The 13097-nt window shown below is 33.2% G+C and overlaps 1 protein-coding gene across 7 annotated transcripts in view; it reads left to right on the forward strand.

The window, feature by feature from the left end:
• The window catches only part of Obsc (Obscurin), a 153706-nt gene that overhangs the window by 18020 nt on the left and 122589 nt on the right, over positions 1-13097 (forward strand). For all 7 annotated transcript variants that reach the window (XM_085946599.1, XM_085946605.1, XM_085946602.1 and 4 more), the window contains one exon: positions 4155-4252. In XM_085946599.1, the coding sequence (XP_085802725.1) occupies positions 4155-4252 (98 nt within the window). The remainder of the gene's footprint in view (positions 1-4154; positions 4253-13097) is intronic.

Below are 13097 nucleotides of genomic sequence, written 5' to 3' on the forward strand. Positions count from 1 at the left end.
TTTAATAATGAATACTAAATATACAATATAATCACATTGATAAATTGAAGTCATGTAAGATATTATGTAGACTTTTCATTAAGCTACTTAGTCGCAATAATATTTGTAAGCATTCGCATATCTGAGGTGGCGACAAAAATTAAAAAAAATCTGTGAACATGGCTCAACAGATTGTATCGGTGAACATAATAAATAATAATATAAAACAATTTTTTATTGGAATTTATTTCGCTTCAAGTATTAAGAAAATAACTATCAATAAAATATTTAAATTACATTATATATCATAGTGTCATTGTTTAATTATGTCATATTTAACTCGGCACATAATATCAATATCAAAACCTATAGTATCTTCATTTTATGTTTAATCTTGCGATACAGATCATTCAGGTCCATGGACGACTGCACAACCATCCTCAAAGAGTCTACCCCGGCCTCTCAGTCGATCACACTCAGCATCTCTGTGTCTCTCTTGACGTTATCCGCTCATCTCCTCCGGGGGCACAATGCTTACACGGTTTCTTTCGTAGACTTTACAGAAAGCTCCATCGCATTGACTATAATATTGGACTTAAATTGTTCGCAGAGCTCAGCACTCGAACGGATGCGCCACTTTTGGTTTTCTTTAACCGGTACAAGTATTCTTCGGTGAATTTGGTTTTCGAACTCTTGGATAGCCTTCTCTTGTTTCTCCGTTAAGCTCATAGTTTCACACCCATACAGAGTAAATGGTTTCACAGTCACGTTGTATACACAGAATTTTGTTTTTTTTTTTGACAATAGCTTGAACCTGAATAGACTCTTCAGTGCGAAGAACGCTGTATTTCCACTATTCAGTCTGCTGGTGAGTTATAGGTTAATCAAAACCTATATATCAACAATAAGCATAATACCTTATACTTAACGTTAAAAGTAGACGTAAGTTTGATGGTCTGCATACGTTTTTGAAGTTATACTTCTTTTGGCGCGTTTGCTAAATCAGATCAGAGTGTATTTTTGGCGTGTGACATGTAACACATAATTTATTTTTTCACACGAAAACAAACACTCGATTGGATTCGAACTACCGATTGTTCGGTTATCAGCCGAACGCACTACCTTTATGCCACAATATGATAATACAGTATAATATTATAGTTTAGAATTGTTCCGTTGCCTAAGCAGCGAATTTATTATTGTCGGTCATTTGCAATTCCTTACGTAAACAAACGATTAATCGTCAGAGTAGCAGTTGTTACTTTAAAATAAAAACAACCAGAAATAATTTTATAATTTAGTAATATAAGTTAAAGTGTATAGAAATAAGCCAACGGCGCTCCAATAAGCGGCCCTTTTTTCTTGAGTGTGTAATTTAACAAGATAATTAAGAGCTAGTCGAAGAATCTAGGCTATCACAAGTTTTGTAGTTGTTTAGTTACGCCAAAGAAGTATAACTTCTAACGCGTATACATAAGTACACACAGCGATTTTTTTTCTATCTCGCAGAATTACTTCATTACACATTATCTTGTGATACTGCTGACAGTAACCGATAATATTACAATAAAAAAATGTGTACTAAAGAATAGCTATCGAATACAAATTTGATGTTATCACTATGTACTATAAACGGGGTGTGGTCAATAAAAAAGTGACTATAAAACAGATATCAATTTTAAATATTTATCAGATCTGTGCAATCCTCTTAGTTATGTTATGGCACATTTGGAGGTCTCAATGAGAAATTATTAGGAATATGCGGGTAGATGATACCTCAATTGTATTTTGTTAAATGTACGTTTCTTAATCAATATCAATTATTATTAACTCCATTTAAGTATTTTTGTATGATGCACAATTTGTTAGTGGTAAGAATACGCTAGTGAAGTCGTCGGTCTTGGGTTCAAATCCCTTGTCTGGCAAATTCACATCTACGTATCTTATTATTCAGATCATGAACATAATATCCTGAATAAGTGGCCATCATCCAATTCTCGTAAAAAAACACCTGTACAAGAAAAAGTAAAGTAAACCTGTAAAGAACCTATGCACAGAGCCATAGTTTTACATATTTTATTTTATACCATATTTTGGTCGACATTGTCTAGATAAAAAAATCATTATACTATTCATTATCGTAATGTAAATAATATTATAACATTATGTTATTTAATACACGGACAATTTTTTTTGCATTCATTTGCCAAATTCATTGTGAACAACAAAGCATATTAATTATTCAACTATACCGATTATAATTATTTATCTTGTTGAAGCTTTCAATATATAATAAATTCTTATTGATTTTCTATATAAATAAATTAGGCATTTATAATTAGTAAATTGGTACATGTAAAATATCACTAGACAGTGTCTAATGGTGCAGCCCGTCTCATAGCATCAGACGGCCAGCAAATTTGGTTTCTATTGGACCATGGCCAAATTGACATCAGAATAATGTGGTTTCATTGTTTCCACTAGCCAAAGTTTAATTTAATTTTTTATTGTATGATTTGTTTATCGTTAAATAATCATTATTACAGTAACTCAATACAGCTTTTTCACTATTGCACAAATATAATACTTACATTCAATAACAAACATAATTGTAACATAAGGTATTCAACACAACAACGGTACCAATCATCAGAGCTTTCGAAATCGCAATTGGTCAATTAGGAAATCGGTATTTTAACCGTCCCTCTTTAAAAAACAAAAATATTCGGATGAATATATTAAGTGCTAGTTTATATTTTAGTTATTTCATATTTAATAACACAAATTATATACCTACCTAACAAATGCTTTTTACGCTTTAGCACCAATAGATTTAGTTATTATTTCGAAGTAATCCTGGAAATTATGTTTAGAATCACCAGTACATTTCTCGACTCATTGTTGAAAGTTAGTAACTACAATGAGATTTGTTGCACTTGCAGTTGCACAGGTTTGAGACACTGCGAAAGAATTACGTATTTTCGTAACGACTAGCCAATGACATTATTAATGGACAACGCACTCAATACAGTGGCTAGCAAGTAAATTCACGCATAGCGACATTCGCACATGTATAGGTAGACGTCACGCAATTTCCATTATGCGATATCACGCATCGGGAATTTATAGAAATTATGACCTTTATTATAATGGAGTTGGAACACTGTTTCTAGTGTCAATGTTCATTTGAGCGAACCCGTTCGAACCGAACCATTCGGCAGACCCGACAAAAAGCATCGAGAACTTATAGCAATATCAAGTTTATTGTAATGGCGTTAGAACAGATTATGCCATTCGGCAGACCCGGCAAAAAAGTGAGTGTCATTTTTTTCCAGATGCTTCGTCCATTTAATGTCATTGCGACTAGCACATTAGTTTCATTATGTAGATATGGTATTAGAGTCTCGAAATACAATCACGAAGGTAAAATAGGATTTTCATTCAAATATCATGAAAAATAAATTTAATAATAAATATCATTATTTTGCTAACCTAATAATGTGCAGTCCAAACATAGAGTATGGACCTATTAAGTTGAGAAAGTGGCTAATGTCCATTTCATATAAAAAAGCTGTTCATATAAAAATTTTCATTTCAAATTCATTTCATTCATTCAAATTAACATTCCATATAAAAAACATTCACCTTTCGGAAACCAATATGATCTTCTTATGGTCGGGCACGGTTTAAAAAATGTGCAGTAAGCTACTATTTATATAAATAAAATGCTTGAAGTTTACTATAATCGCCGGTCAAGGCTAGATTTACACCTACATTGGGGCTTCAAAAACAGCTTTTGAATACGTTTAAATTTTTAAATATATGTTTTCAAATCATCATTATTAAACTCCTAACGCCCATATAAAGTTGGAGGACTTGTGTTATAGCCCCTTTAGCCATATTATTGTAAATCCAGCCCTGATAAAAATATATAAAAATGTTAACTGTAAAAACTGCTACCTGCCCATTCTCAAATGCTTCCAACAAAAATGCAATATTACTCACAGTAAAATGCATAATGATTTTTTTGAAACTCTACAAAAGCTAAACTGAAGCACGACGCATGACATAGATGTTGGAGTAAGTGACTAATGATTATAAAATACAAGGTAGGTATATTAAATTTGTTGTGAATTGTTATATTTTTTTAATTAATGTGTTTTGTTTTTACGTAGCTTTTGGCGAGGAGTTGAGTCGCGTGGTGGTGGCGGCGCTCCTGCGACAGCGTGGAGAGCTCCCCGCCCCGCCACTAAAGCAAACCACCAAAATGGAGGTAAGTTCACATCACATTACCATTATACAAAATTCTGTTTTCATGAAAACATTATGCGTATAGTAGTTTTTTTTATTTTTAACAATAAAATGAAATAATCATGCAAATAAAGCCATTAATAATTCGTTTTTTTATAAGTATGATCCATCTAGTGACGTGTCTAGACATAGTGCCGCCCTTAGACGGCAGCGACTTGCCTGCGTGGTATAGTTTGTGCAAAAAATACGGAACACTTTTAGGTTTGGATGAGCTACTTTGAAGTTAATCCCTCGAAACCAAAACTCGCCCCGCACCACACTCGGTCTTAATCGAAAAGCGTATCACCAAAATTGAAATAAATGCTTCACACGCCATCGGGCGAGCTACACTTTTCCCGTTCATACACACGGGCTTCCCGATACAAACCGGTTTGAGCAGGTAAGCTTGTCGTAAAGCATGAGCGTCTAGCCGGCGCTTTAAGCAGAATTAGAATCCCATCTCCTTTCATGTTCAGTTTCAAATTGTCTGCAAATTCACTGGGTACCTACTTATCTATTTTTTTTTTCGTTCATCTTAAAAATACACCAAATATATTTAAATCTATATACTTCCCATCTATTGACAATTAAAGAATTTCCACGAAACTTATTCTCAAACAATGGTAGTTTTAGGTACGAAGAGGTTCTTTGGAACTAAAAGATTTGAAGGCACCCTTCTGAAAATTTTCCCTGTGAATCATTACAACATGCATTACAATGCAACAATAGTTATACGTCAGGATTTTTTATGCTTCGATTATTTTTTTAAATTTAGATGTTGATACTTTCAAATAAAGCGACTGCATTGCTTGCTGCTTCATAAAAAACCGCCACCTGCTCTCAAACTATCTAATATTTTTATTCGTTCCTTCATTCGCCACCATTTATAATGTGCTACTCACGTGTACGGCGTGACCTGCCTACCCTCACGTTATCGGTTATACATTGTCATGCAATCAGCATAATAATTATTCTTCATTCTTTTTCTCTGTCTCTAAAAAGCGTCTTAATATATATTTCTAATAAAAATCATATTGACTTTTGTATATCTTATAGTAAGGTTTTATTAGTAGTTAGATTTTTCAACCGATTCCTTGAATATAACGGTTGATCTATACAAGCATAATCAGTTCGCATACCTCTTTAGAGACACAGATTTAACAGGTGTGCCTACTCCACTTTTGACAACCATAACTAAGGAGACCCGTCTCCAACTTTTGATCTATCTGTGTAGCGCAACAGGTAAATAAGTTATTTTTATGAACAAAAAATCAACCACTTACCACATCAAATCTTTTGTATTCTGCGAAGGGATATGCGTAGGTACCACAACTTAGAAAACACAGCTGCGTAGTAAATAATCTAGAAAGGACGCCAATATTTTCCGTTGAGACAGAGAGCCAAAATGAGTTGTTCTCAGATTGCCAGCTCATCTTCAGATATGCCATCTATGGCAGGAATTTTTCGATGCTTGGTGGTTAATTATATATTGTGACAGCATGTCGATTCAGAGCTAATAAATAGTGTTTCAAATGTGACCATTAACTTAATTAATGTATCCGGAATTTAATTTAAAAAAATATATAAAACTATTTCAATGTAATGTACTTTTGCTTTATTGGCTTCCGTAGTCATTTATTTTATACGAATTATCGTAGCATTATTTAACTAAACTAACGTTATCCGAAGTTTAAATATACATTTTATTTGCACGGTGTTTGAATTAAATCTACTGTTTGTATTTATTTAATTTAATGACATAACATAGAGTCAATAAAATGTAGTAAGTAGGTATGAAAAAATAATCGTAAATTAAAACAACTGAGAAAAGTAAATAAAAAAATGCAGTTATTCTAAAAGAATCTGTCAATCGGTCATGCCAAAATAACATCATGTTTTAATATATATACGTGCATACATATTATATACACTGGAGTGTAAAGAAATGTCAATAACAGCCTCAATTTAATATAACAAAAATGCAGAATAACAAAATATTAAATTTATCTGCAATAAATTCCAATGGATTCAAGCTCTGTAATTTAAATTCAAATTTCATTAAGTACCTTCAGTCGATAGTATTAATATTATCTGCAATAGTTTTGCGATGAAATGAAATGCATGCAAAAATGAATGCAAAAAATGTTTTAATAGTACCTCTCTTGGCTGTGTTAACTTTTAGAGCTAAATACACAGTTTTGACAGTTTAGATGGCTAACTTATTGCAACAATTATAATACCTCAATAATTAAATATGATAAACTACCCTCGATAGGAGACGATAGCCGCATATTATAGCAGCATTGTGTATAGAATAGATGCAAAGTGTAGGTAGGTATACTAAAAGTTCAAAGACTCCCTCTTGTCATTGTCCAAGCTTATTACATTGAACGAAGTGACTTATATTATGTTAGTTACGTGTCGTACTGTGTATGTTTTGAAAACCTGTTGCACGTTTTGTTCAAAATAAGCTCAATAATAATTTACCATTGAATAAGAAAATCAGTTTTACGAATATCGGAATGCGCCAGCAAGCGAGCGACGACTCGTATTTTTCAGTAACCTTGGCACAGAAATTCAAAAACCCTTTCTGTTTTCTTTACGTTTTTTAATAGTCTACCAGTGTTTCCCAAACCTACCACACTATATTATAATATATTATCAGTGTACGCGTTTGACTACGAATTAAAATTTATTTAAATATACCTATTATGAATGTTGATAATTTTCCCTTCAAACTCAAATTCTAGGATAGACTTTGACTAAAGCTGTTTCAAAGTCAACAATATTATTTTGTTTTCATATTACTTTGCCGATTTTCAGAAATATACTTATTTCTGACAAAATTTGGCGCGATAATGCAAAGTTATTTTATTTTGATGTATTACCTATATACTTAGAACAAATTTTTTGTTCAAAAATGACTGCGCGAATCCATGACCCGCTAAATATTATGTTTTTGTGAAACAAAGGTCCAACCGCGTACCCTCCGGAGTAAGCGTATCACATTTTGACAGACACTGGTTTACTACATTCACCTGTTCATTTGTGAAACAAAAGTTAAACTCAAATTACAATTATTACATTAAGTTTACATTTTCTTAAATTTATAAAAGGTATAACCGTTAAATTTCCATGAAACTCTGGTTTATGGATAAAGGCTATTATTAAAATCACAGACAATGAATCACTTAGAGAAAACACACATCACTTAAAAATAAATTTATTATGGAATGTTCCTTATGCTAAAAACGTATTACCATCACGTCACGTGAGCTCATGTGCCATATCAGAATATTCAAGAATAAAAAATGACAATCTATAAAATCATTCTGTCAGATGCAACCCCCTTCAAAACCACTAAAATAAAAAATATATTAGAGACGTGAGATCACGTGACTAAAAATATTAAAAAACGTTCTAGCACGCATGAGGTCGGTGCTAGATTTTTAGGTATTGCGTGATATAGGTGAGGTGACCTTAATGTGGTTCTGTTATATTTAAATACCGAGTAAAACGACATTGCACACATTGTGCCCACGTCGACAGCTTACTGCGAACTCACGTGAGCGCTCACGATAAGCTAAAGCCTCGAGCAAAAAGTGTGTAACATCGTTTTCCTTGAATACTGATACTGAACACCACTATTCCTACAAATCTATGGTGACACTTACTTAACATTAATCCTCAGTGAAAACCCATTAGGTACCTACTTAAGTAGGTATATTAATAAAGAAAAACTAATACGGCATCTATATAATATAGTATGGTAGGTACTTACTCCAAAACATTTAACAGCGATTAGGACTGGTTTCGCGGCGCCTGATTGGACGGACATTTTCACCATATACAAATTAATAAATATCATAATTTATATCATTAAATACTATTTGTGCCTGTAAAATGTATATTTAACTTATGTACTTGGGTACCTTTTATAATATATTGTGTTTATTTTAGTGAAGTAAATACATTCGAATAGACTGGGTGTATATTATTATTTACTGCCGTGATTTGATGTGACTGATTATTTTTTTAAGTCTACTTTGTTATTTTAATTTATCTGACGTAAGGATCATTTTAATTCACAAAGCTCGCGCCCACCGGCAAAAAATCTGTTATGTATAATAATAGAAAGAGCTTTATCACTGAGCTTACTGTAAATTGAAATAGAGATATGTATATTTAAAACAACTACTGCCATCTTCAGCCAGCAGCTAAAAGCGTCATATGGGAAAGTAGTTTTCTACAACGGAAAACAAGGAAAACTTTTCGTGCGTCCGTAGTGGAAACTAATGGCGTCGTAGTTATTTCATGCAAATTATTTCATTTAATTATTAATAACAATAATTAAAATAATTAATACTTTTACAGTTTATATACTGAAAAAAATGTTTATTCACATTCTCTCAATTATGTATACCTACTTGAAAATATTGATTGCACAAAAATAAGTGAAACAACGCTGATTACTTATTTAAATTATATTATTTTTTTTACATACTAGTATCAAATAGGTGTATATGATTAAATAATAAATTATGTTATTATTAGAAAAAAATATGTAAAAACGTAATTAGAGAGAGATAAATTACCTTTAAAACAATGACGCCTACACATTAAAGTCATTAGCAAGTAAGAGTAGGTTACAGTTCCATTTTTTTATTTTTTACTTACTTATTAAATTAATATTTATAATTAGACCATGCTGTTACATATTGTGAGATTACTTCACATGTTCAAGACATAATATTTTGTTATTTTTCCAACGTTCAAATATATTTTCTTTTAAATTGGCCAGTAGTTCCAAAGACATTATTATTATTATTATTGCCGAGACTTCAAAATATAGAAGTGTACAACACTGGTAATATGAAAATAATGATATCCGCGTGGTTTTTAAAATTGAAAATTACAACATGTTTTAAAATAAGTAACATTTTAATTTCGGATTTAATTACGGTTAATAATATGTATTACTTAGTAAGGATAGCGTAAAAATGACTATAAAGAACATTTAACAAATTATTCATTAAGGCAATGTCTTTACCTACAAGAGGCACCTAGCGGAAAAATACGAAGCTTGCTATTTGAGACATTTTTTTGATAATTTACAATTTCAACTGTGTTATATACAATCATATATGTATTATATACATACATTCAGATAGTACATATTATAATAAATAATATGTACTATCTGAAAACATTAAAAAAAAATATGTTTTACTATAAGTCAAAGATAAACTTACAATTGTAAAAATGTAATAAAATTAAATAAAATTTGTTGAATCGGACCCCATCTTATTATTAAATATATTTTATGGTCATATTTATTATTAAAATTTAGTTTATTAAGTTTTCTAAGCATAGCCTAAGAGATTTTTGACTAATACATACATAGTTTTATTATTTTTTATATTTATTTAAAAAAACATCGATTTTTATAAAAATGTAAATGTGTATAACTCGAAATCCTTTTTCTTTATGTCAAATTTTAATTAGGTATTACCCAATATTGAAGCTCGATTCCAAGTTGACATCCATTTCTCGTAAAGACAAAATCTCTTAATACAAACCTCCACTCTGTGAAGGCCCATTATGATCTTATTAGGATAGGAAATTTTATTCCATCAATATTAGTTACATAATAATAAATGATATATGAATATAGAATTTTTATTGAACGTATATTCTAATATATAATAATATGTTCCCGAGATATTCAAAATTATTTGTGATTAATAAATAATGCTACATTCCTCATTTAATATAAAAATATTTAATTACACTGTTTTCAATTATATTTTTTTACATATTATAAAACTAATAACTACAGGAAAATGAATTCGAATGTTTTACATACCGTATTGAAAGGATCAAAGCGTTGAAGTTTTCATTAAATATTAGTTAATATCTATATAAAAACAAGGGATGCTTACAATAATATGTTTATGAAAGGAGGATTAGGTATAGAAATATCATCTATAAACAGTGTACTTATGCTTAACAATTTCGCAACGTAACTTATTTTAACCACCAACTACGCTACCTGTTGAAAAGCAGTGCCCGGTCATACCAGTATATTATAAACCGAATCTTGCCAATAGTGTATAATAATATTAAGGTTTAAACATGTTAGAAAACAGTAGGTAATAGGTGTTAGTGGCAGTGTAATGTCGTTTTAATTCCATGTCCTGTTTATTTTGGAATGGTCGTGACTTTGGATATATTTAGAATTTTTTCGAATCTGGATATAGCAACGATTCATTAGCGACAGATTTTTTCGACAGATTCTGTGTTGTTCATAATATCCTTTTTGAATATCTCTCATTCACTCGACATTGACTGGCACTTGGAACTTTTTTGAGATGTTTCTTATTTCATTTCCAGACGATTTCATGGGATATGTCAACGAATGAGCGCCAAAAATCAGGACCGTACCAAATGTTAATGAACACAAATTAACCAATGCTTTAGCATTTGTGTCATTGATTAAAAAAAAACCTATAATATGATTAGATTTTTTCAGAATGGTCCTCATAATACGTAACTAATTGTTTTTATAAACCTATAATCCCTGAATCTTGAATTCCGGGTTCTTGCCCGAATTACTGATCCCGATAGCTCGGGAAAAGTTGGAATCCCGGAATTCGTTTTACTCTAAGAGATAAATAATTAAATTAGTTAGGTTTACGAGGTAGAACTCCATTACAATGGTTTTAAAACAAAGTTATTTTTGTTTATTTTACTTTAACTGAGCCATTTACGCTGACAGCTGTTTCGGGCTATAAACATATCTTCGGAATGGTCAGAGTACTAACCTATATTTACTTATATGTACTACTTACTTAAAAACAGATATTTTAAGCCACGAAATGCAATGTTTACTATTTATTTCTTTGAATGAAGTTAGTTACATTTTTAAGAAATTATAAATTAAAGGAAATTTCGGCGTAATTAGCGAGTACATCGGTAGCTTGATCACTAAACTACAGAACAGTCTTACAAACGTATCTAAAGAACGGTCAAAAATGGAACTACACACTACCATATGGACACCGTTTTGAAAACGTCATTCGGATGTCAGATTCTGTCCAGTTGCGAGTCTTGATTGGGTAGTTTTCGACAGTGGCTCCCCCATCCATTCTTAAGATAAGTTTGTAGGTCTGTACATGTATTTATCATAATTTTATTCTTCTTTATCTTTTTGAGCTATTTCCGTTACTGGCGATCTCAGCCATAAACATTTTAGTGAAAACAATATTCCAGCAGACCCCATCTCCAGTCCCCCAATGCCTGCCTTCTGGAATAATATTCATTGACTTTTCTGATTAGATACATCGTGTTTTTAACTTTACCACTTGGATGATGTAGTAATTATGATCGGACGGTTGTACATAGGAATAGCGTAGGATCTTCTCATAATATGCGTATCTATATTTTGCATTATCGATCTCTCAAGAGTAGTAGGAACCAATAAATATTTCCCTAATCTATCCAGCTCAAGACTTCCTCTCCTATTCTACTTAACTCAATGTTATCAAGTTAACACATAAGATAATGAATTATTGATATAGTGTACTACTAAATTATGTGGATTCGATTCACCTACATATAATATTGTGTGGTAAAAAATATATATTCAGTTTTAGCCATAGAGAATAACTTCTTCTTCTTCTTTGCCCATATCCGCCCCTTAACTGGAGCATATGGACACCACGCGGCGCCTCCAAGAATCCCTGTCGCTCGCCAGTCTTCTTGCTTCGTTCCAGGTCAAACCAGCATCCCGTAGCTCCGCCGTATACACTCTGTAGATTGTATTTAGCGGCCTTCCAGGACGCCGGAATCCGGTCGGCTTGAAGAACAGGCAAGCCAGGTTAAAGTTCTCTTCTGGCATCCGCAGCACGTGGCCGAGCCAGGTCCAACGTCGCCTCTTCACTTTCAGCGTGATGAGAGGCTGCTTGGTACGTTCTCTTATCTCCTCGTTGCTCCTAAAGTCATACCACCGCACACCCAGTATTCGTCGCAAACATCTGTTTTCGAAGCTCAGTATACGGTTGCTCTGAGCCTTCGTAAGGTGCCATGATTCGCTACCGTAAAGCAGCACCGTCAGAATGCAAGCGTCGAATAGGCGGCATTTGGTTTTGACCGAGTACAATCGTGAGTCCCAGACATTTCGCATCGAGTTGAATGTTGCTCCAGCCATTCCCATTCGGATAGCGAGCTCTTTCTGCAAAATGCCATCTCCCGTGATGTGTACCCCCAGGTACTTGAAGCTGTCGACGCTCTCGATGCTCTGTCCATCGCTAATCAGAGGGAAATCTGGATCAGGACAGGTGCTATTGCACAAGATGTTGGTTTTCTTCGCGTTGATTTTCAAACCAACGCGAGAGGAGTTGTTATGCAACCTGTCGATTGTCTCTTGAATGCCCTCGATTGAGTTGTCGAATAGGACAGCATCATCGGCGTATTCCAGGTCGCATAGCTTCACCGTGGGGGTAACAGGTATGCCTCGGTCGGGTGGTATTGACTTCCGTAGTATGAAGTCAAAGAGAATGATAAAGAGAAACGGTGCAAGGACACAACCCTGTCTGACTCCGGTCGTGACCCCGAACCATTCCGTGACAGTGTCTCCAATTCTGACACAGCATTCGCTATTCTCGTGCAGGCTTTTGATTATGGCAATGATCTTGGGAGGGATCCCGTATGCTCCCAGTATCATCCAGAGGGAGGGGCGGTGCGGACTGTCGAAAGCCTTCTCATAATCCACAAAACAGCAGGCCATCGGACTGTTCAACTCATGGCTCTGCTGGAGAAGACATCGA

Source organism: Rhyacophila brunnea, unplaced genomic scaffold, assembly GCF_057557595.1.
Source record: "Rhyacophila brunnea isolate RB1 unplaced genomic scaffold, BYU_Rbru_1.0 scaffold_2, whole genome shotgun sequence".
Classification (NCBI taxonomy): domain Eukaryota; kingdom Metazoa; phylum Arthropoda; class Insecta; order Trichoptera; family Rhyacophilidae; genus Rhyacophila; species Rhyacophila brunnea.